The sequence below is a fragment of the Spermophilus citellus genome (assembly GCF_964194105.1).
Source record: "Spermophilus citellus genome assembly, chromosome: 3".
In the NCBI taxonomy this organism is placed as follows: domain Eukaryota; kingdom Metazoa; phylum Chordata; class Mammalia; order Rodentia; family Sciuridae; genus Spermophilus; species Spermophilus citellus.
Genome location: NC_138184.1, coordinates 30,152,392 through 30,177,963, shown reverse-complemented (window position 1 = coordinate 30,177,963; position 25,572 = coordinate 30,152,392). Strand labels below are relative to the sequence as shown.

The following is a 25,572-nucleotide window of genomic DNA, read 5'->3' as shown; positions in this document are numbered from 1 at the left end:
TATTAAAATCCTCTCTTTCTCTTTCTCTCTCTCTCTCTCTCTCTACTTCTCTCTCTCTTAAAAAAATAGATCTATCATATCTAGTAATCCTACTTCAGGTATATATATATAATATATATCCAAAGGAAATCAGTATGTGAGGCTGTTCCTACACTCCCATGTTCATTGTGATATTATCTGTAATAGCCAAAATATGCCATCATCCTAAATATCTCTTGACAGATGAATGACTAAAGAATATATAACATACACATACACAAACAACGGACTATTCCTCAGCCTTTAAAAGGGAAGGGAATGCTGTCATTTGTGATAGAGTGGATAAAACTGAAGGACATTAGGCTTAGTGAAAAATGTCAGACACAGGTTGAGTTTACATCCCAGAGACTCAGGAGGCTGAGGCAGGAGGATCACAAGTTTCATGCAACTTAAGTGAGGCCCTAAGCAACTTAGTAAGTCTCAAAATAAAAAGGGCTGGGGATGTGGCTTAGTGCTAAAGGCCTCTGGGTTCCATTCAATTCCCAGTACCAAAAAAAAAAAAGAAAGAAAAAAGAAAAGAAAAGAAAGAGAGGAGAGAGAGAAGTATGCCAGGTACAAAAAGATAAACATTGAATGATCTCCAAAATTGAATTAACGGAAGCAGAGAGTAGACTTATAATTGTCAGGGCTGTGGGGACAGAAAAGATGTTGGTCAGTTAATATTATTATTATTTTAAATATGCATGTCATCCTTGCACAGGGGACATGCTAATCTGCTTTATATGGTTCCAATCTTAGTATATGTGCTGCCTAAGTGTGCACAGTCACTTATTATATAACTGTTTAGTTAGGCAGGAAAGGGGCTGGGGATGTGGCTCAAGGGGTAGCGCACTCGCCTGGCATGCGTGCGGCCCGGGTTGGATCCTCAGCACCCCAATGAAAAGATAAAAACTACAAAAAAATAAATATTAAAAAAAAATCTCTCTCTCTCTAGTTAGGCAGGAAAAAAAAGTTTTGGCAAGGGCTGGGGTTGTGGCTCAGCAGTACAGCACTTGTGAAGCCCTGGGTGGATCCTCAGCACCACATAAAAGAAATAAATAAATTAAATAAAAGTATTATGTCCCCGACTACAACTAAAAAATAAATACCTTTTTAAAAAGTTTTGGAGCTTTAATGTACAACATGGTGACTATACGTAGGCAAGTGTTCTTTCCTTGAGCCAAAAAGTTTTACTTTTTTTTTTTTTTTTTGCAGGGCTAGGGATCAGCACAGGGCTTCCTAGTTGGTTTTTATTTATTTATTTATTTAGTTTCCTATTTTAAACAGAGTCTTCTAAATTGCTGAGACTGTCCTCGAACTTTGGTCTTCCCCGTAGCTGGGATTACAGGTCTGTGCCACTACACCCAGCTACTTTTTCTTTCCTTAGTGCTGGAGATTAAACCCAGGGCCTTGTGCATGCTAGGCAAATCCTCTACCACTGCACCTTATCACCAATCGTCTAAAGTTCACACTGTTTCCTCTACTTGAAATTTGCTGAGAGTAGGTCTTAAATATTCTCACTGGGAAAAAACTAAGTATGTGAAATGGTGGATCTTGTCCATTAGCTTGATTTGGAAATCGTTTCACAATGTATAGATAAAGTAAAATGTCATACTGTAACTTGGTGCAGTGGCACACATCTGTAATCCCAGCTTCTGGGGAGGCTGAGGCAGGATGATCATTTGAACCCAAGAGTTTGAGGCCAGCCTGGGCACAAAGCAAGATCACATCTAAGGGATGAGATGTAACTCAGTGGTAGAGCATTTCCCTAGCATTCATAAAGCCCAGGAATGGATCCCCAGTACCTCTGTCCCCTTCAAAAAAAAAATGGTTTTAGCAGAGTGTGGTGGCACTCAGGCTGAGGCAGGAGAATCAAAAGCCTGAAGCCAGCCTGGGCAATTTAGGGACACTCTCTCAAAATAAACACAAAACAGAGCTCAGTAGTAGATTGCCCCTGAGTTCAACCCCCAGTACTCTACCTACCACACACACACACACACACACACACACACACACACATTTTTATAGTACTTGGGATTGAACCCAGAGTTTTGTGAATGCTAGGCAAGTGTTCTTTCAGTGAGCTCTGTCCCAACCATTTGTAAAAATTTTACTTATTTATTGTTTTGTTTTGTGGTGCAGGGTATTGAACCCAGGACCTTTGGGTTCTAGGCAAGCTCTCTACCACTGACCTACATCCCCAGCCTTAAATTTTCTTTTCTTTTCTTTTCTTTTTTTTTAATTTTTTTTAAGTGTAGATGGACACAACACAATGCCTTTATTTATTTAAATTTTATTTTCATTAATTACTTGGAATTGAACCCAGAGGTACTTCACCACAGAGCTACATTCCCAGTCCTTTTTATTTTATTTTATTATTTTTTTTTTTTGAGATAGGGTCTTGCTAAATTGCTGAGGTTGGCCTTGAACTTGAGATCCTGCTGCCTCAGTCTTCCAACTCTTGAATTATAGGCATGTGCCACCATGACCAGCTAAATATATCCTTTTTTTTTTTTTTTTTGTACCAGGATTGAACCCAGTGGCATTCTACCACTAAGCAACATCCCCAGCTCTTTTTTGTATTTTATTTAGAGATGGTGTGGCTGAGTTGCTTAGGGCCTCACCAAATTGCTGAGGCTGACTTTGAACTCACAATCCTCCTGCCTCAGCCTCCTGAGCTGAGAGGATTAGGGTTGTGCACCACTGGACCTGGCTACAATTTTTATTTACCAATTATACCTCAATAAGGCTGGAAAAAAAATTTTTAATTAGGTGCTAAGAATTACCTCAGTGATAAAGGCCTTGCATTTGATACCTAGCACTACACACAACTACTGCCCCTCACCCCTTAATTATATATCACAAGCAAACAATAGCAACAACAACAAATTCATTTTTTTTTAAAGCAAAAGCTCTGAACAAAACCCTCATCAGAGAAAAGCTATGATTTGCAAATTAACACAGGAAAGGAAGCTCCACAGCTTTGGATTTTTAATGAGATGCAAATTAAAACACAATGAGATACTACCACACATCTGCTGGAATGACTAAAAGAAAAAAACAAAACTGAGAATATAAATTGGAGGGCCTATGTGCAAAGCGGAATTGTCATGCACTGCTTAAAGTGTAAAACCCTATGTGCACTATTCAAAACTATTTGACAGGGGCTGGGGTGGTGACTCCACGGTAGAGCCCTTGCCTAGCTGGTGCAAGGGACTGAGTTTGATCCTCTGCACCACATAAAAATAAATAAACCAGGCATGGTGGCTCCAGAGGCTGGGGCAGGGGGATCACGAGTTCAAAGCCATCCTCAGCAAAAGGGAAGCACTAAGCAACTCAGTGAGACCCTGTCTCTAAATAAAATACAAAATAGGGCTGGGGATGGGGCTCAGTGGCCAAGTGCCTCTAAGTTCAATCCCTGGTACCAAAAATAAGTAAATAAATAAATAAAAGTAGATAAAGAAATAAAATAAACGTATCGAGGGCTAGGGATATAGCTCAGTGCGTATAGTGCTTGCCTTGCATGCACAAAGCCCTGGGTTCAAACCCCAGCACCCCCCCCCCACACACACACACAAAGGGTATTGTGTCCAACTATAACTAAAAAAAAAAGTTTAAAATTTTTATTTAAAAAAATCCATTGGGCAGGGGCTGGGAGCACAGCTGAGTGACAGACCACTTGCCTAGCATATGAGGTGATCTGAGTCCCATTCCCAACATCTCAACAGCCAGCCAGGCTTGGTGGCACATGTCTGCAATCCCAGTGATTCCAGAGGCTGGGGCAAGAGGAACTTAAATTCACAGTTAGCCTCAGAACCATAGAAAGACCCTGTCTTTAAAAATAAATAAATAAAATAAAATAAAAACAGGACGTAGCTCAGCAGCAAAGCACACCTGGGTTCAATCCCCAGGACCAAAAGAGCAGCAGCAACAACAAACAAATATAAAGCACTTGGCAGTTTCTTGGAAAGTTAACATTCACCTACCTTATGATCCTGCCTCTCTTCTCTTAGTTTTTGTTTTAAAGAGAGAGAGAGAGAGAGATAATTTTAATATTTATTTTTTAGTTCTCGGCAGACACAACATCTTTGTTGGTATGTGGTGCTGAGGATCGAACCCGGGCCGCACGCATGCCAGGTGAGCGTGCTACCGCTTGAGTCACATCCCCAGCCCTCTCTTAGGTATTTTACTTGTATATAAATAATAGCAACTTTTTATTTATAATAGACAAAAATTTAAAAACGACCCAATGTCCATCAACTAGTGAATGGATAAACAAATTATGGCATCCACACAATGGAATATTACTCATAATTACTCATTTTTGTCTAATAAAAAGAGATAAATTACTGATCCACACAAAAGTATAGTTTGGCATCAATGTAATTATCCTGAGTGAAAGTGGGACCCCCCCAGCCCCAATTGCAAATTGTATGAAAGACTATGGATTATGTAACAGAAAGATGATCAGTGGGTGCTCAGGAAGGTGTGGAATGGAGGACCTCATACTTTTGGGGGTGATGAATATTTCCATTCTTTTGGTTGTGGTCATTGCTTCATTAGAGTATCCATGTATCAAGATTTATCAAGCTGAGTGTGATGGTGTTTCTCTGTAATCCCAGCTACTATGGAAGGTGAGACAAGAAGATCACAAGTTCAAGGTCAGCCTGAGCAACTTGTCTCAAAATAAAAAATATAAAAGGCTGGGAGTGTAACACAATGGTAGAGCATCCCTGGGTTCAATTCTCAGCATACACACAAACAAAACAAAACGAAACAAAAAAATTGTTATCAAATTGTGTACTTTAAATGTATGTAGTTTTGGGGGCTGAGGTTGTAGCTCAGTGGTAGAGTGCTTGCCTAGCACATATGAGGCACTTGGTTCCATCCTCAGCACCACATAAAACAAACAAAATAAAGAAAAAGGTACTGTGTCCATCTACAACTAAAAAATATTCTTTAAAAATGGATGTAGTTTCTCTATTGTATGTCAATAATCCCTCCATGAAGCTATTTATTAAAAAAAGAAAGAAACTTAGGGACATTAGTTAGTACAGTGTATCAGGTAGGCTGGAGTGGAGGGGTGTTCCGGTTATCTATTGCTATGTAGCAAATGGCTCCAAAATTTAGTGGCTTAAAACAACAATCTATTTTATTATATTTTGAGGTTTTGCAGACTAGGGATTCAGACTACTGGGCTGGGCTATACTCAGGTTGGGATGTTCTGAGATGGCTTTACTTACCTTGGTGTGGACAAGCTAGCAAGCTGGACTCTGGGCTTTCTCCTGTGGTCTGTCTTGAAGGGAAATCCCAGTTACATGGGAGCTAAGACTGTAAGAGAACAAGGTGGAAGCTGCCAGTTCTCCCTAATGATTGGGCTGGGAACTAACATAGCATTACTTCTGCCATACTTTCTTGGTCAAAGTGGTCACAGGCCAGTCCAGATGTTAGGGGAGGGACAAAGAACTCAAATTCCAATGAGAGCCCCAGGAGCCTGGAAAAAGCTGCGTGGGAGTGGCCAGGCAGAAGCTACAAGAGGTCCTGAGCAATTGGTCCAGTGTGTGTTGGCAGTGGGTGTATGTTGGCAGTAGGCAGGGTTTATGTAGAAAAGTGACACTGGGAAAAATGTTGGGGCAGAGCAGAGAAATCCTAGGCAGATTGGATTAAGCAGCTTGAGCCAGCTTTTCTAGGCAAGAGGGAGCCCTTGCATGTGGGGACAGGTGGAAAGAGGGAGGAAAAGAGGCTGAGATAGGGATGAATACAGGACATAGTTTTTCAGCTGCAATATCAGAGAATGCTTGGAGAAAGGCATTAACAGCATGTAATTGATTTATACACAGAAGGTTTTGGTTGTGGGGATTGAATGCAGGGGCACTCTATGACTGAGCTACATCCCTAGCTCTTTTGGTATTACTATGATGTTTTTTTTTTTTTTTTTTTTTTTGGTACCAGAGTGATTAAACCCAGGGGGGCTCTACTACTGAGCCACATTCCCAGCCAGCCATTTTTTATTTTTTTATTTTGAGACAGGGTCTCACTAAATTGCTCAGGGCCTCACAAAGTTGCTGAGGCTGTTCCTGAACTTGTGATCTTCCTGCCTCAGTTTCCCGAGTCACTAGAATTACAGGTGTTCAGAACTGAATCTGTCCTGATTTATAAAGACTGAGATCTTAGCTTGAACCATACGAGCTGGGAGTGACAGGGGCAAGACTAAAACTTTCTCTCTTGGAGTAGAGGAAGGATGTGATCCCAGGAGTGGCCCAGCAGAGTGTAGGGATTTGGCAATGACAGACCTAAGGGTAAATAGGCAGGCAGTTTGTGAATCCCTCTGCTGAATACCAATGATTTTTTTAAAAAGTGTGTGGCTGGGAGTGTAGCTTAGTGGTAGAGGGCTTGCCTAGTGTGAGTGAGGCCCTGAGTTTAATCCCCAGCACCACCCCCTAACCAAAAAAATTTTACTGTAAACCCAGCAACTCTGGAGGCTGAGGCAAGAGGATTCCAAGTTCAAACCAGACTCAGCCAGCAACTTAGTGAGGTTCAAAGGAACTCAGTGAGATCCTGTCTCAAAATAAAGAATTAAAAAAGGGATGGGGATGTGGCACAACGGTTAAGTATCCTTGGGTTCAACCCCAGCATACCCTCCCTGCCCTGCCAAAAAATAGTGGATATAGTGGATATTTATTAAGTGCTTTTTTGGGGAAAAGGGGCGATATTTATTAGCACTACATTTTACGTTTAGGAACTCACTTAACCCTGATAGCTACTTACTTATATCATCCCTGTTAAATAGATGGAAAATCTGGGGCCAGAAATGTTAAGTACCTTGTCCCCAAATCACACAGTAAAGAGTAGTGGAGCTGGGATCAGAGTTCCAAATTATTATTATTTTTGGTGTATGTGTGTGATGCTGGGGATTGAACCCAGGGCCTTGTACATGCCAGACAAGCACTCTACCAACAGAACTATATCCCCAGCCCCCCAAATTATTTTTGACTAGAAATGCTTGATATTTACTTTTAATCTTTTATATGCACAATTCAAGTTTCCTTAGTGTAGTTTATAAAGTTTTAGGTATTAAAGTTTTAATTATATCCCCTGATATGTTGCTACGGGGAACTCAGCGTTGTTCAAAGAGATGACACACTTGAATGGTTCCAAGGCCAGAGTCAGGATAGAGTGAAGTTGATACAGTATGTAGAATTCCATGTCCCCTCAACTGACATGATTCAATAGGCCACCATTTGACTGGTATCCCCCCATCATGGTTCAAAATAGTAATTATGAGCTGGGCACAGAGGCACAGAAGACCTATAATCCCAGGGGATCAGGAGGATGAGGCAGGAAGATTGAGAGTTCAAAACCAGCCTTAGCAACTTAGTATGACTCTAAGCAAATCAGTGGAGACCCCCTGTCTCTAAATAAAATACAAAGAAGGGCTGGGGATGTAGCTTAGTGCTCAGTGGTTAAGTGCCCCTGGGTTCAATCCCTGGTACTAAAAAAAATAAAAAGTAACTATGACGTAATGTTTATTTAATGTACTTTAAAAAATGTGCACTCTAGCTGGGTGAAGTGGTGCGTTCAGCGGCTGGAGAGGCTAAGACAGGAGAACTGCTAGTTCATGGCCAGCCTCAGCAAAAGCAAGGTGCTAAGCAATTTAGTAAGACCCTATCTCTAAATAAAATACAAAACAGGGGTGAGGAGGTGGCTCAGTGGTTTGGGGCTCTGAGTTCAGTCCCAGTACCACTCCCCCAAAAAAACACATGCACTCCGGTGGACTTATGCATTTAGAAATTATGCGAATGTAAACTGAGGAAGACAAGAAAGACAATGACAATTTTTTGGGGGGAGGGGTACTGAGCTCAGGGGTACTCAGCCACTGAGCCACATCCCCAGCCCTATTTTATATTTTATTTAGAGACAGAGTTTCACTGAGTTGCTTAGCACCTCACTTTTGCTGAGGCTGCTTTTGAACTGGTGATCCTCCTGTCTCAGCCTCCAGAGCCACTGGGATTACAGGTGTGTGCCACCACCCCTGGCTGAAAGGTACAATTTTGATATTAAAATAAGCAGGTGGGGATGAGGATGTGGCTCAGTGGTAGAGTGCTTGCCTAAGGTGGCCTGGGTTCAATCCACAGAACCCCTAAAAAAATAAAATAAAAAAGCAAATACATCACATATTCAATTAAACAATCAGATGATGAAAAAGCTGATTCAAGTTACTCTGATGGAAATATAGCCGAATCTGCAACCCATTGTCTGAAAGGATTTCAGGGGCTGGCTCTGGTGTCATCTTGGAAAACCCAAAAAAAAAAAAAAAAAAGATTACAGATGCATTGGGGAAAGAATGCAAATTTATTGCTTATGTAATTTCAGGACTGACTTCCTTTAAAAAGTGGTTACTTACTAAAATTCAAGGTGATTTATTTTCAGGATTCAGGAAGGTATATAGGACCCACTTTCTAATGAAAACTAGCGAAGGGAAAACTGGGAGGCTGCTTGTTCCTATCTTGCCTGTTTATTGGCTAGGATGGTAATGAAAAATTTAATGCAATGTAGTTTACAGCAGAAGGGAACTATGCATCCTTTCTTCTGGATGCATAGATCTGAAGATCTGCCTCTTCTCAGGGATAAGCTAAACCTTATTAGGTTCTAATACTGATTTATTATTTATCTACTATTATACCACATTCAAAAAGATCATGATAGCCGGGCATGGTGGTACACACTTGTGTGTAGTCCCAGTGGCTCAGGAGGCTAAGACAGGAGGACAGCGAGTTTAAAGCCAGTCTCAGCAACAGTGAGGTGCTAAGCAACTCAGTGAGATCCTCTCTAAATAAAATAAAATTTTAAAAAAGGTGGGGGACTGGGTATGTGGCTCAGTGGTTGAGTGCCTCTGAGCTCAATCCTTGGACCCCAAAACAAAACAACAACAACAAAATCACAATAACTGTATTTCCATACAATTGGAGTTAAATTTGATGATTTAAAGATTTTCCTCTTTCCTATCTGTGGTAAAATCAAGTCTTCACTGAAATTAGGAATGTGCTAATTTAACAATTTACACTGCACATTTGCTTTCTGTTAATACGTTAATTCAAGAAAGCAGAGAAGGGAAACTACTTCATGAAGAGAAATCAAACCTCCCCCAGCAGTCTCTCTCTCTCTCTCTCTCTCTCTCTCTCTCTCTCTCTCTCTCTCTCTCTCTCTTCTCTCTCTCTCTCTTCTTCTTGGTTTATTCTGAGCAATTGTCCCCAGGACACCAGCCCACCAACAGCTGTCAAGTTTGATTCTTCTTTCTGGAGTTACAGCCTTCCTGCTCCTCCTTGATGGCTCTGCTGACATTTCACCTCTGCTATCAAGACATTTTGAGTCTTAGTATCAGGAAGACTGTTAGGTTTTTTTTTTTTTTTTTCTCTGTGTCATCTTCTTTCTTTCTTTTTTTAAAATTTTTTTTTGGTGGTGGGTGGGGCCAAGCCAAGAAGGAGGCAGCAGGGTCTGGTCCATCTCTCTGCTGACCCTCTGGGGCCATCTTCCTTCTGGCAATTCTCTCCCCCCATCTGTTTTCTTCTTGTTTTAAAGAAAAAAAAAATAAAAACAAGGGGAAAAATGGAAAAGAAACAAAATTAAAAAATACATAAAAAACTCTGGAGTAAAGCTAGTATAGTAGAAAATTATAGGTGTGCATAGATTTACTTGTTCACACATAGGTCTCAAATTACTATGAAAGAAACTTCTATTGGCAATAGATGATGGCATGAGATTTTTTTTTTTTGTACTAGGGATTGAACCTGAGGGCACTTTACTACCAAGCTACATCTGCAGTCTTTATTTTTTATTTTGAGATAGGGTCTTACTAAATTGCTGAGGATCTCTCTAGTTGGCTAAGGTTGGCTTCCAGTTGTTAGAATTATAGACATGAGCCATGGTGTTGGGCTCCTCTTTTTTTTTTTTTTTTATTATTTTTGGTGCTAAGGATTGAGTATAGGGACTCTCATTTGAAGGCGCTGGATCACTGAGATATACCTCCAACCCCTAATTTATGTTTATTTACTTCTTAGTCCTGGGGATTATAACTAGGGGCACTCTAACACTGAGCTATATCTTGTCCTTTTTTTTCCCCTCCAATAGTTTTTAGTTGTTGATGGACCTTTATTTATTTATTTGCTTGTGGTGCTGAGAATTGAACCCAGTGTCTCATGCTAGGCAAGCACTCTTCCTTTTTAAAATTATTATTTTTTTCTTTTTTAGTTGTAGATGGACATGATACCTTTATTTATTTATTCTGAGAATAGAACCCAGGGCCTCACATGTGCTAGGAGAGTGCCCTACCACTGAACCATAAATCCAGTCCCAAATTTTTTAATTTTTGAGACATGGTCTTGCCAAATTGCTCACGCTGGCCTGGAATTTTCAGTCCTCCTGCCTCAGCCTCCTAAGCAGTTGGGATTAGATGTGTGGTACTAAACTCAGCTCTCCAGTCCCTAATTTTAAATTTTAAAAGTTTGGGGCTGGGATTGTGGCTCAGTGGCAGAGGGCTTACCTAGCATGTGTGAGGCACTGGGTTGGAATCTCAACACCACATATAAATAAAATAAAGGTCCATTGACAATTAAAAAAATATTAAAAATAATAAATTAAAGTTTTCTTAATTTGATAGAGAAGGCTATTTTGGCTTTACTGTCAACAGTTTCACTGTTCACGGGTTACTGTAGATGGGAGTGATGTTTGCTTTGCTCTGGGTGGTGAGGCCGGTGATCTGGAGGGCAATGGAGGACTTGAACCTTCATAGAGGGGTTGCCAGGCTCTTCGCAGCCAGAAGTTCTTTATCCTCAGCACCTGGGGTCCTCCCATGGCTCTGTCTTTTCAGCACATTTATCTAGTTGGGTTGATTTAAGGGTTCTTTCCAGATTTTCTATCCCTAGATTCTGATGACAAAATGGGAGATAGGTATTTCTACCCTATCATTATGATGCAGGTATAGTGATTCAAATTGGAAACCAAAATTTTTAAAAAAATTGTTTTGAGATATAACTTACAGTGAAATTTTGCAGAGCTTAAATAGCATTTTTAAGTCAGAATAAGTGAATACACCGATATATTTTTACTTCATTTCCCCAGAGGATACCTTCATATAACCTTTTCCAGTCAGTCAGGCGTCATCCCCAAGGGTACCTTTCCTATCCCCATAGTTTAGTTTTGCTTGTTTTAGAATTTTTCTGTAAGTGAAATCATGGAGTATGAACTCTTTTGTGTTTGGCTTTATTCTCCCAACATGATGTTTTGAAATTCATCCAGACTGTTTGCCTGGGCCAGTTTAAATAGAACCAAGTTACCACTAACAGTGAGACAGTGTGAAGACGGGGACAATTGTTCTGCCTGTTGGTCTCTGGGCCAGATACTCCCTAAATTCTGGTAAGTGGCCCTGTTGGCCCTTCTTCTAGGGCCACGCAAGTTCCTCTCCTAGAACCGCCCAGTCTTGGGCACCACCCAGATGGCCATGGGGCCGCTGGGTCGCCTCCCCTGAACAGCTGTCCCCTCCCCCATCAAAACTCAAAATCAGAATTCAGATTCGTTTAATTCCACGCATCCAACATATGATGTTTTGGTATTGATGGCAGATATAGAGTCCTTAAGACAAGGGAAAGAGAAAAAAAGGTAGGGGGAAAACCCAGATCCCCAGGAGAGTGGATATCAGCCTCCGTTGAGGCAGGGATTCAGAATGAAGTCTTTTCTTTTCTTTTTTAAATAAACGGAAGAGTCGCTCTCAGCTCCTCGCTCTGAAGGTTTCAAAGGTCGTCACACTGAAGCCCGGGGGCGTTCATCTCCCCAGCGGCCTAGAGAAGGGAGGAGGTTGACGGGAGGAGGGAGGGAGCACACAAAAGCGGGCCGTGCGGAGAGGGCTAATGTTTCCTGTTTGCCTGGAACCCCCTCCCCTGTCTCCCCTCCCCCAGCCCCCTCCCAGCACTCGGGCGGAAGTGAGTTTGCTCCTTTGGAGATTAAAAGGATTCCGAATTCCGATCAGTCCCAATAACCGGCGTACAGAGAGGAGGAGGAGGAGGAGGAAGAGGCGGCAAAGCAGAGAAAGAGGGGGCGCGCGTGCGCGCGCTCGCAGCCCGAATTGGGGGAGTTGTGCAAAGCCCCAGGAGGCCAGGGCACGGCGAGAGCAAACCCCGGTAGGCGCAGCGCAGCCGGGCCACCCGCGTCCCGCTCGGTGACTGGTTTCAGAAAGAAGATGACGCAGGCGGGAGCCAGCGGCGTTGGCCACGCGGCTTCTGAACTCGCGGCGCGGGGCCGTTGCCGGTTCCACTGATTCCAACGCGCCCGGGAGGAGGCTCCGTCCCCGAGGCTCGGGATCGGAGGGGGGACCAGGGCGAGGGCGAAATGGCCCTATGACAAAGGAAATGTGATCCCCCTTCGCTGCCAAGGTTTCAGAGAGGACGGACGTGAGGAGGAGGAGGGGCGCGGGGCGCGCGCGGAGCTCGGATAGCATTGCACGACGGCCCGCGCAGAGCGGGCAGCGGGTACATCTAATATCTTCCTGCCGATGAATAATTCAGTGCGGCCCGCGGGGACCTGCGGCCCCGCGCTGCAGCGGGGCTAAGCCGGAGAGGAAGGAGCGCGCGGAAGGCGCCCAGGCCCGGCCGGGCTAGGCGGGGGCACGAGGGCCCCGGGCCGCGTGGGGCGCGCGTGCGTGTTAGCGCGGATAGCAGTGGCCGGGTTGGGCCGGCGCGCGGGAGACTCGAAGCGCGTGGAACGCGCGTGCGTATTATTGCACGCGTGCGGCCGTGGCCAGACCCGCACGAGGTGCAGCTGCGCCGGGGCCGACCGCCCTGCAAGAGAGGCTGCGCCTGGCGGTGCGCAAGCCCCGAGCGCAGTACGCCGGGCCACCCAGGAGCCCTCGGCCGCCGCGTCATGCGGTGGGGCGGTCGGCGTCGCGCGGGGGGACACCGGCTTGGCGACGCTTTGCTCCCGCCTTTACGAGTTTGGGGCACATTCCCTTCCCAAGAAGAGACTAAATCTGTTTAAAGAAAAGCAACACACCAAATACTCGTCGAACCAAATTCTGCTCTCGCGGGGACTCGGATTACACAGCGGACTCTCAATTTGGGGACTCCTCTTGGTTAGCGCGAAGCGAAGCCCCAGCTGCTCCAGGGAGTACACTGACCTCCCAGCCCCTGCTTGCCCCTCGCGTGTCGGGGCTTGTTCTGGCGTTACAGCTTCGGAAGGCACGCGGCCCCCACGTCCTCCGGGAGGAATCTGTGTCACCTCTGGTTAGTGGCATTTAATGCCCGCAGTGTTGGAGCTGGCAGCGCGCGGGCCGGACGTGGCGAGGCCAAGGGGGCTGCGTCGCTCTGGTGTCTGCTCCCGGATTTCAGGCCTAATCGATGCATTTTTCTGAGTGAGTCGGTGGCTCCCCCACCCACTTCGTCCGCGCTCTCCTCCTCCTCCTCCTCCTCCTCCTCTTCCTCTCTGGTCTCCTCCCTCCTCTGGGCCGGGTTGCAAATGGCTTCGTTCCCCGAGACCGACTTCCAGATCTGCCTGCTTTGCAAGGAGATGTGCGGCTCGCCGGCGCCGCTCTCCTCCAACTCGTCCGCGTCGTCCTCATCGTCGCAGACGTCCACGTCGTCTGGGGGCGGCGGAGGGGGCCCCGGGGCGGCGGCACGCCGCTTGCACGTCCTACCCTGCCTACACGCTTTCTGCCGCCCTTGCCTCGAGGCGCATCGGATGCCGGCGGCGGGCGGTGGCGCACCCGGAGAACCGCTCAAGCTGCGCTGCCCCGTGTGTGACCAGAAAGTAGTATTAGCCGAAGCGGCTGGCATGGACGCGCTGCCTTCGTCCGCCTTCCTGCTCAGCAACCTGCTTGACGCCGTGGTGGCCACCGCCGAAGAGCCGCCGCCCAAGAACGGGCGCGCCGGCGCCCCAGCGGGCGCTGGCGGCCACAGCAATCACCGGCACCACGCGCACCACGCGCACCCGCGCGCATCCGCCTCCGCGCCGCCGCTCCCGCAGGCGCCGCCGCCGCCCGCGCCTTCTCGCTCAGCGTCGGGTGGCCCCACAGCCTCCCCGTCTGCACTGCTGCTGCGCCGGCCGCATGGGTGTAGCTCGTGCGATGAGGGCAACGCGGCCTCTTCTCGCTGCCTCGACTGCCAGGAACACCTGTGCGACAACTGCGTCCGCGCGCACCAGCGCGTGCGTCTCACCAAGGATCACTATATTGAGCGCGGCCCGCCGGGTCCCGCAGCCGCGGCCGCGGCGCAGCAACTCGGGCTCGGCTCCCCTTTCCCTGGTGCGCCCTTCTCCATTCTCTCGGTGTTCCCGGAGCGCCTCGGCTTCTGCCAGCACCACGACGACGAGGTGAGTCGTGGGGCTGCCTGAGAGTGGGCTGCGCCTGGGTTTGGTGTGTGTTTGCGTATCGGTGACCGCCTGTGGACAGGGTCCTCCCGACCCGTGTCAAAGTGAGGAGAGGTGGGTCCTCAATCGGATATATTGCATTTTTCTTTGAGCATAGTGGCAATGGTTGGTATCTAGGAGATCACGACCTAAAAAGTGTGTCGAAGATCTGGCTTCTGTATGCCTGCCGCGAGGGGCCTTCGGAGAGTCCCAAAATGTGGGTTCCCCTATTCCATATTTTCACGGTAGCGAAACGTGGCAACCGTTGTAATTAACTTAGACATGAGGTGGGAGAGATAGGTGTGTAGTGTGAGTGTAGCCTTGAATTCCTTGTGAGGGCCGGCCTGAGGCCTCCCAAAGCGTTGAGAGGGCTCTCCTTAATTTTCTTTATTTGTGAAACTTGTAGATTGTTGCTTTTGAGTAGGGTGTGAGCTGGGAAGGGGTGGTTGTGTGGATGAGTTGGTGTGTGGAGTGTTTGTGCCTATATAGATCAACTTTCCATGTGCATGGGGGGGTAGGACTGTTTTTTTTTTTTTTTTTTTTTTGTTATTTTTGTTGTTGTTGGTTTGTTTTGTTGTTCTTTGGACAGAAGCAATTGTTCCCTCTTGTGTTAAGTAAGGGACGTCTGTGGATCTTGGAGGGCCAAAGGGCTCATATCTACTTGAGCTTGAGCTCATATCTACTCCGCAGCTGTTTCACGTAGTGTCAAAACGCATGGTCTGCCCAGAGCTTTCACGTGGCATTAACGTTCGGCATTGTGGACCGTACCCCGACATAGAGGCGGAATCTGGGCGAACTCCTCGTCCATTGCCTTTACCCGGCTGAGACTCTTGCTATTGGGCTTCTCACGCAGCGCCCCAGGTTATGTCCCTTCGGGAACCTGTTTCCCTGGTTAGAAGGTATCCCCACTCTGGTCAACCACAGGCGCAGCTTCCCTTGGGGGGAAAAAAAAAAACTGAGCAGCTACACGCGGCTTGAACCTGGGGGTGAGCAGCATCTGAGGGCTGCACCGCGGGTTTTGGGCTTGATTTCGCTCTTTGGGTTGTGGACACTGTGTGACACTTTTTTTTTCACTTTGGTTTTGAGCAGCTCCTTCCACTCGCCCTAACTCACGGGATAAGGGACGAAAAATTTTGAGGCGCAGCCTCTCTTGAAGGGTCGGTAACTTAAAGCTGTCTACCTGTAGACCTGTGAGATTCGGTGTGTAGTCTTGCCTCCGCGGGAGAGCAGGAGATGGCAAAGGCTTTAAAAATCCTGCAGGAGTTGGAGTGGGTTGGGTGATACTGAGCACCTCCAAGCCAAGCATCGCGCTCAGCCTTTCCCACTCTAACCTGTTGTTGGGTAAGAGGGCGGAGCTACTGCCCGATGGCCTTAAGCCGACTTCTATTGGAAAAAGTTGAAATTCTAATCTACTTGTGGGCACCCCTATTTCAAAAGGTTCCTTCTAGGTGTGGAGCTTGGGGCGGGAGGGATTGCTTCGTCTTTAAGCTTTGAATGGACTTTCTTACAGTTTTCTCACATTCATGGGTGAATGTTTCTAGTACGTTCTTTCATTACTTTTAGAAAATCCCAGGAACTGAAAGATGGAGCCAATTCACTTGCAGATTAGGATCAAATGGAGGGCGGAGGGGGGGAGGGGAGTTAGAGGACTGGGTGCCCTGAAGCCGCGAGATTTCCCCTCCTGGAAGGGAGGTTGAGTTTAAATGTCAGTTTTTATTTATATTCTTAGAGATCTACCTGTGTTTTAGCTGTGCGGGTACCTTAGGCGCTCCGGGTTACCAGACTTGTGAAAGGCTTATTCACTTTTTAAATCACAAAACTATAAACTTTTAAAAACTCAAGTAGTGTGGGAGAGCTCGAAGAGAGAAGTGAACCTCTCCACCCCTTGAGATACCTGGATGCTTTTAAAAATCACTTTTTAACACGTTCAGTGCTAGGTTGAAGTTTTAGAAAGCATTTAGATATTAGGTTTTTGAACTAAATACAATTTTTTGAAACAAATTTGAGCGATATTCTACTTGATGTCTTTAGCTTTTCATTAAAACAAGAAAACTTTGTTCATTTGAAATTACAGTGCTAGAAAATTTGAGTTCCAGAGGTGATAAGCTAGTTTCGAATCGAAGACTAAAATGTTAGAGAAAGCACGACCAGGCTGTGAAGTTCCTACAAGCTGTTGAAATTCTTCCTTTTTCCTTTTGATGGAAGTGATTGTTAACTGTTTCAGAACATTGTTCCTTTTAAAGTCTTGCCTCTGGTTGGGAAGGAGCTTGAGGGCAATTTGAAGGATAGACTGACTCCTGTCTGGATTGGGAAGACCCACTGAACGCCTAAGTGCATATATGGGTTTTACTCTGTGTACCTCGGTTTTTAAAATGTGCTATTTTACCGAGTTGCTTTCTGTGACAACTGGCTCCATTAAATAATCCTGGGCGACTCTTTTCTTCTGTGAATACCTGGTTTGTCATTTCAGGCAGAAGGCAGGCTCACCGGGGAGATTGCTTTCCTTAAGCATCTCCCCGGGAAACGACTCTTCCATCTTTAGTTTAAAAACTCAGGATGAATTGAAAACCTAAAAGGAGGCAGTTGCGTTTTCCAGCGGAATAAAGAGTTTTGCTTGCTGCCACTGTCTAATCTCGTTTTTGGTTCTTAAAAAAAAATAGTTTGGGTTTTTTCCGCTAGTCCTGTGCTTCGTGGGTCAGTCCGGCCGCAGGAACTGCTGGCCACGCAATACCTGCGTGCTGGTGTCGCTCGAGAGTCGTGCCAAGGTAGAGCCGCTGCGGGCTGCGCAGCCACCCGGTCACCCATACCCCGCCTCGGTTCTTGAGACTTGGGCGAGGAGCACAGCCCGGCTCCAGGCTGCTCTTCTCCCGCGGGCACCCAGGGTCGGTGCTTAAGGCTGCTTAGGTTGTGAGAAAGGTTCTTTTTGCGTTTTAGGGGAAGATTTGAGGGGGTTAAATGTGTGGCTTTAAGGGCGCCACTTCTGCTGCTCATCAGTAGCCCTTTAACTCGCCCCCACCCGTTGCAACTTATCCTGAGCCCTTTGCTGCTTGGGAGAGGACACTGGGAATGAAGTCACTGTGTGTCAGGGTTCTCTAAATCGGAGGTAGCCTAGCAGAGTTGGAACATGCTGGGTCCCCAGGAAAGGCTGTGTCATTAGTAGGGTAGGGGGAGGCAGGGACTCAGTGACTCTGTTGCCATCTTGAGTCAAGGGAAACATTGTATGTAGTCCATCCCACCAGATGGTGGCTATGTTCCCAGTCCTTAAGGTCAGGGACTGGGATTTGGCTCAGTTCTTCTCTTGTACTGAAAATGGGGTACAGGTGCTGATAAAATTTATATTCATTCTCTGCAGTTGGGCTTTAAAATGCTTCCTGGAAAGACAGTTCTGTAATTCCAAACTGATATGGAGTTCTCTTGGGGACTGTCTACAACCAGGAAACCTAATCGGTTTGCTGCCTAAAATAATTGGTTGTTGTATGAAATCCTCTCTTGTGTCTTAAATTGTATTCATCATGATGTGTTTTATTCTTAGAACCTAAGCTTTCTCAGGTGTTTGTATACTCAGTTGTATGCATGTTTATTTAAAAATTATGTGCACGTTCTTGAGTAAATTATAACATCTACACCAAAATGCTTTTTGGAAGGAGGTGCTTACGGGATTGAACCAGAACTTTGGGGATGCTAGACAAGCACAGTACGTACCACTGAACCATATTTGCAGCCCTCTACCAAAATGCTGTTTTAAAAGTTTTGATTCTTAGTCATGCTACATGTCAAGTTTTTTTTTTTTTTTTTTTTAAAGAAATGAAATACAGGGCTGGGGATGTGGCTCAAGCGGTAGCACGCTCGCCTGGCATGCGTGGGACCCGGGTTCGATCCTCAGCACCACATACCAACAAAGATGTTGTGTCCGCCAAGAACTAAAAAATATTAAAAATTCTCTCTCTCTCTCTCTCTCTCCCTCCCTCCCTCCCCCTCCCTCCCTCACTCTCTCTTAAAAAAAAAAAAGAAATGAAATACAAATACAGGTAAAGACCCACTTTTCTACCATTTTTCTCCATCTATCTCAAGAGGTGCTCAAATACAGTTGACAGATTTTATGGTAAAGTTTGAATTTCTATAAACTTTTTAATGACTCATAAGTTTATTCCTAAGGGTTTCTTGTTTGTGTTTTGTTAATGGTAAGGGGAGAAAATGAGTAGAAATGGGTATTCTAATGTAGTGCCCTTATAATTCATACCTGACACCTATTGGTCAGAAAAATAAACTTTTCTATATCTCAGAAGTGACTGAGGTTGCTGCTTTTAAATCCAGTTCAGCAGGCAGATATTTGTAAATTGAAGTCTGTTGGATTAAGAGTGCTTGATGAAAATATACCGGAGGGAAATGTTCATTATTGATGTATTAATTCCTCCTCCCCCCCATTTAAAAAATATTTTTAGTTGTTGATAGACACAGTACCTACAATAATTTTTTTTTAGTTATACATGGACATAATATCTTTATTTTATTCATTTATTTTTATGTGGTGCTGAGGATGGAACCCAGTGCCTCATGCATGCTAGGTAAGCGCTCTACCACTGAGCCACAACTCCAGCCCCTACTCCCCGCCCCCTTTTTTTGGTAGTTTTTTTGCAGTGCTGAGGATTGAACCCAGGCCTCAGTTTTGTGATGCATGCATGCATGACATGTGCTTTACCACTGAACAACACCCTCTCCCAGATATGTTAATTCCATTCTGAGTATAATCTTTGGGCTTTGAAAAGTTATGCTTGAGCTGAAATCTTCCATTAAAGTACATAGAAGTGGATTTTATCAGCTTGGACCCTCCAGGAAGAAGGCCAGGGATAGTTCAGTTTCTGTTGCACAGGTTGCCTCAAAAGGGGCAGCTTGTCTAGCTGCTAGAAATGTGGAGGGCTGTGTGTTACCAGCATTGTCTGGGGACCTTTTGTGACCTTGTGTTGTATTTTATCTAGGAAATTTCAATTTCCAGTTCTAGGGTTTTACTTTGGAAAATGGACATTTTGGGAAGAAAGTGGGTACTTTCTTTGACATCCGGCCTTCATTTGACACTACCTTATTTGTCATGAGATATTTTCAGAGTTAAACATCAGTTATATTTGGAGTATAGAAATATCAAAGTGTCTAAATATTGAGTAAAATTGTCTTTTTTCTTCCCAGTCCCCCCTTCCATTTTACTTATAAATAGCATTTAGAAGGCTGTGTGGTGCAGGCCTGTAATCCTAGCGGGTTGGGAGGCTGAGACTGGAGGATCTCTATCCAGTTCAAAGCCAGCTTCAGCAAAAGTGAGGCACTAATACAATTCAGTGTATAGAACACTTGCCTAGCCCTGTACAAAATAGGGCTGGGGATGTGACTCAGTGTTGGGTCGAGTGCCCCGGAGTTCAATCCCTGCCAAAACCAAAAATAGATAAATAAATAAATAATAGCATTTTAGATTTCAGGAGACTAAAATATCTAGTTTCATAAAGATCTCCTTAGAATGGATGCAACTTCTGCCTTACATGTAAATTTTATTTAATTTTGTCTTTTCATTGTTAAAAAAAAAAAAACCTCTTAATTGTGCATTTATAGTAAGGAAGGTCTTGTTGAGTCTGTAAACAAGAGGTGAATTGGCTGAAATGCTTGTTGTTGAAGTGGTTTGCCCAGGGTACAAAGAGTTGGATAATTTTCATTTATTATTTGATTCCTCAACCTTGCTAACTCAGGTAGTTCCTAACCTGAGATCCATTCCCATCAAGTTTTGTTTTTGTTGAATCTGTAGAACGATCTCAGTTCAGTTATCAATAGGCACAAAAAGCCAGTTGTAGTTTGTTCAGAAATAATTTTCCATGTAGATGCCTTATGGAAGTGGTAGTCTTTAGTGATAAAATTTCTGATTTCAGTAATTATATTTTAGCATATTGAAGTTATGTTTATTGGGAAGGCCTTTTTATGAAGAGGGTGTTTGTATACATTAAAAAAATATCTTTTCTTTGGTGGCTCTGGGGTTGCACATGCTAGGCAACTGCTCTATCACTGAGCTAACATTCCAAGCCCTTTTTTACTTTATTATTTAGTTGTAGTTGGACACAATACCTTTATTTTATTTGTTTCTATGTGGTACTGAGGATTGAACCCAGGGCCTCCAATGTGCTAGGCAAGTGCTCTACCTCTGAGCCACAACCCAAGTGCCCCTTCCCCTTAAAAATTTTTTTTTTTAGTTGTAGATTTTATTTTTTTATGTGGTGTGGGGGACCGAACCCAGTGTCTCACGCATACTAGGCAAGCTCCCTACCACTGAGCCACAACTCTGTCCCCTCCAAGCCATTTTTTTTTAAAAGAGAGAGTGAGAGAGGAGAGAGAGAGAGAGAGAGAGAGAGAGAGAGAGAGAGAGAGAGAGAGAGTTTTTAATATTTATTTTTTAGTTCTCGGCGGACACAACATCTTTGTTTGTGGTGCTGAGGATCGAACCCGGGCCGCTCGCATGCGCTACCGCTTGAGCCACATCCCCAGGCCTCCAAGCCATTTTTAATTTTTATTTTGAAACAGGGTCTCAGTTAAATTGTCCAAGTTGCCCTGGAACTTGGGTCTTCTTGCCTCAGTGTCTAGAGTAACAGATGTTATAAGTGTGTACCACCATGGCCAGATAGAAGGGTGGACAATTCTTTATCTTGATTATTTATCTGTAAGGGCTTTTGCAGAATAACATTCTGCAGAATAGTGTTTCTGGAGTTTGAATGAAGCAAAGATATGTACACAGAAAATGAAATAGACTTAGGACCTTGTCGCTTTGACTCCTTTTGTGAATTGTGGAGGTTCCTGCTTTAATTTTAGAGCCTGACTAGGTGAGGTATACCCCTGGGAATGAAGATTGAGTGCCTGAACGTGTCACCAGCTTTATGTATCTTTTAGTTAACTTCTGGAAAGTTTGGCCAGGGCTGGGGATGTGGCTCAAGTGGTAGTGCGCTCGCCTGGCATGCATGCTGCCCGGATTCCATCCTCAGCACCACATACAAAACAAAGACGTTGTGTCCGCTGAAAACTAAAAAATAAATATTAAAAATTTTCTCTCGGGGCTGGAGATGTGGCTCAAGCGGTAGCGCGCTCGCCTGGCATGCGTGCGGCCCGGGTTCGATCCTCAGCACCACATACCAACAAAGATGTTGTGTCCGCCGAGAACTAAAATAAATAAATAAGTAAATTCTCTCTCTCTCTCTCTCTCCCTCTCTTCTCTAATAAAAAAAAAAAATTCTCTCTTTAAAAAAAAAAAGAAAAGAAAGAAAGTTTGGCCAGCCATTTCCTTGTATCTAGATTTAACCTTTTGCAAAGTTAAAAATGTTGTTCTTGAAATGCCAGTGGGTTTTTAGAACTCTTTCATACTCTTTTTTTTTTTTTAAAGAGAGAGTGAGAGGGGGGAGAGAGAGAGAGAGAATGAGAGAATTTTTAATATTTATTTTTAGTTCTCGGCGGACACAACATCTTTGTTGGTATGTGGTGCTGAGGATCGAACCCGGGCCACACGCATGCCAGGCGAGCGCGCTACCGCTTGAGCCACATCCCCAGCCCCTTTCATACTCTTTTGAAACTAATAGGGATACTACTTAAAATGCTATTGTATTAAATAAACAAACAAACAAAAAAGACTCAATTTTGCTAAATATGAATCTGCTAACTACTTAAAGCACAGGAGAACTTTGGAGGAGCATCAGCAGTCATTATTAGAATTTAGAGGAGGCTTGTAGTTTGACTACATCTGCAGACTTTAGTTCGTGTCCTCTGAGATCAATGCCAAAGTGAGGAGGGAGATAATTTATTAGAGCCATCTATAGGCTTGCGCTGAATAGCCCCACATGTGTGGGTAAGGTTAAAGCAAGAAAAGTGGATATGGTGAAGAAATTTTGAGTAATAGTTGGAACTTCAGGTAGTGGATTTTTTTTTTTTTTAAATTCACGGAGTCTTTTAATTAATTAGATTTACTTGAGCACTTCCCACATTGTGGTTCTAGATTCTGCTGTGCCTCATTTTTTTTTTCTTAAATGTAAGAAGAGATTAAAAAAAAAGTTTCTTTCAGTGCTGTAAGGATTATTAGAGCTGCTAATATATGAGGTATCATAGTGCTGTGTGCCCCCCACATTGAAGGCAATTGTGAACATTTATGTTAGTTTTATTATCAAACTATCCCCCCGCCCTCCTCCCCCCCCCCCCCGCCAAAAAAAAAAAGGGGGACAAACCTTCAGGGTCAGAAGAAAGAAAACCTGAGCTGTGCGTTCTACCGTTTCACCATCATATAAGTTGGTAGCTGTGTAGTGATCTCCTTCATATGGTGATGCAAGGTGAAGGGGGGGGGGATGCATACAACTTGTTTTCTTTTAGAAAAACTGGAAATCCGGTTCAGTTTTTTTGGGGGGGGTGGTACTAGTGGCTAGTGGTGGTGCTGGGGATTGAACACAGGGCCCATGTACGCTCCTCAAATTAGCTTTCGATCATTTGAAGGTTGTGGGGCTTCCCAAGTGTTGGAGAAGATGGGGTACAAATACATTTAGAGATTTCCTTCAGCTGTTTGAGAACCATTACCTCCCACCCACCTATCCATCCAATACTGGGGATTGAGCCCAAGGACTCTCTGCCTCTGAGCTACATATATCTTCAACCCCCTCCCCTTTTTTTTCCAGGCTGGCCTCAAACTTGGCATCCTCCTTCCTCAGCCTCCTGAGTCCCTGTGATTACAGGCCTGCACCACTGCTTGGCATACTCCCTCTAAATTATGGCATTTCAGTTGTTCCATAGAGCAGTTTGACTTAGGGGATTTAAAATTAAAATTAAACCTTAATATTTTAAGCTTTAGTTTTACAGCTTTACTTGTGTGTATATGTGTGCATGTATTGGAGGAGACATGAAGAAGAATCTTAAATTTTATCACAAGAAAAGCCTTAAATTATTATAGAAGAAGCGGCCAGGGTGACAAAATGACTTGATCAGAAACTGTATTGCTGATAGCACTTGATGTATTATTAAGATCTGTCATGAAGCTGGGGGTGCATACCTGTAAACCTAGCAACTTGGGAGGCCAAGGCAGGAGGACTGCGAGTTCAAGACTAGTCTTACAACTTGGTGGTACCCTTAGCAACTTGATGAGACTTGTCTCAAAAGGACTGGGGATATATATATAGCTGAATAGCAAAGCAAGTTTGGGCCTCAATACCAAAAAAGATTTGTCGTTAACAGTATTTGTTTTCTGTTCCATCCTAAAGATGAGCAGTCACTGCTTGAACCTTGTGATTTGTCAGGGAATATAAAAATGGGAAGGAGAAGATAAATGGAGGAGGGAGATTCTCAATTTCTCAATATAGCTGTTTTGTTTTTCTTTTTGGTACCAGTAATTGAACCCAGGGTCCTTAACCACTGAGCCACCTCTCCCAACCCTTTTTATTTATTTATTTATTTTTTGAGATGGTTTCACTAAGTTGGTTAGAGCCTTGTTAAATTGCTGAGGCTGGCTTTGAACTTTTGATTCTCCTGTCTCAGCCTCCAGAGCCACTGGGGTTACAAGGCAAGTGCCACTGTGCCTGGCTGTATGTTTTCTTAAATTACTAGACAAAAATCAGGGCTGGGATACAGCTCAGTTGGCAGAGTGGTTGCCTTGCATGCACAATGCCCTGGGTTTAATCCCCAACACGCGCATGCACGCACACACGCAAACACACACACAAACCCCCCCCCCCCAAACTAGACAAAAAGTCTAAATGCTAAAGATGGCATTAAACAGGTTTAGATGAGTTTGGGCCTGAAGGTAGAGGAATCTTGGAGCACGGTGGAATTTAGATAAAAGTTGACTGATAAGTAGGGTGATTTCCACTGGATTAGCTGTGCCTGTGCATGGAATCAGTCTTTTCCCATTTCTAAATAAGGTGATAGGTTTCCCTCCTTTTTCACCCTTAGTAGAGGGTGGGTTATTGATAACAGAAGTAGTAGTAACTGTCAGAAACCAGTCCCCAAGTAAGGAATTGTTGACTGGTGGTGTTGAGTTGTTAAGGAGGTAGCTGAAAGGAGAGAACACTAAGGTACTGGGGAAGTAGCAGCCTTAGGAAGCATCCAGGGATGGGAAAGGAACAGGTTCCAAGTGCTAATACTTAGGAGGCTTCCTGTGGGCCTTGCACCTGAAATGGAGGCTGTTCAGCCTGTGCCAGACTGGTTCCTCTGCTGGGGTGAACCATGTTGGTAGGAAGTCTGCCGAGGACATTACCCAGGAAACAGTTAAGAAAGGCCAGACCCTTCCTCTCTGTCGGGGGACCTGTTGGCAGAACCTGGCAGGGACCTAGCGGGCAAAGCAGAGGTGTGGTTTGCTCAGTCCCAGCTGCCTCAGCCCAGAGGAAGAGGAATGGGCCTGGGGCTCACACAGCGGAGTTGTAGTTAGCATTAGACCCTGGCTCCTGGCAGCATCACCTGACTCCTCACAAAAGAGAACATGTCCAAAGCTGGCAGGTCCTAGCGGTAGGGTGAGTGTCCAGTTTCTAGATCCCAGCCTCCTCCCGTGCTGGGTCTTGCTGCTGACCTGTGCTCCCAGGCTGTACTGGCCATGTGGCAGTCTGTTCTGTACCCTCTAGCTCTTCCAGTTGAGTTGTGCCTACCAAGGGGGACTGCTGTTTAGTGCCCAGACATGTTTATGTTGTTACACCTGTTGATTACAGGTACCCAAGTGAAGTAAAGATGAAAGATGAGTGCAGAAAATCATTATGAAAACGGATTTGGTAAAGTAGAAGGCTTTTGGGGGGGGGGGAAAGGGAGCAAAGTAATCCAAGAATCCTGCCTTGTAGAGTTTGGGAGCCAATTTGGGATGAGGTGGTGCCCTGTTGTGATGTGGTTCTGATCCCTGAATGGGAGCTGCTCTGGGCGCACAGAACTGGCTGCTAGGGAACTGTGGAGTGACTACCCTTAGACTGTGGGTCTCCCTCTGGTGTGAGGAGGAATTTCCCAGAACAGTATAGATGGTGTCTTGTGAAATGGGGACGCTCAGTACATTCTAGGTCTTTGTCCTGTAGTCTGTGCTGCGTAACTTCACCTGTCCAGGGAAAGGTTCACCTCTACTATTCTGATCAATGTTTTTTGTTTGTTTGTTTGTTTGTTTTTTGTTTTTGTTGCTTGGGATTGAACCGATTGAAC

General features: G+C 44.7%; 1 protein-coding gene across 1 annotated transcript in view; it reads left to right on the top strand.

The window, feature by feature from the left end:
* Positions 1–13,371: 13,371 nt before the first annotated feature.
* The window catches only part of TRIM71 (tripartite motif containing 71), a gene marked incomplete at its 3' end in the record, with an annotated part of 65,807 nt that continues 53,606 nt past the window's right edge, over positions 13,372–25,572 (top strand). Inside the window, exon 1 of the mRNA XM_081286533.1 lies at positions 13,372–14,373. Within this exon, the coding sequence (XP_081142659.1) occupies positions 13,522–14,373 (852 nt within the window). The 5' untranslated portion in view covers positions 13,372–13,521. The remainder of the gene's footprint in view (positions 14,374–25,572) is intronic.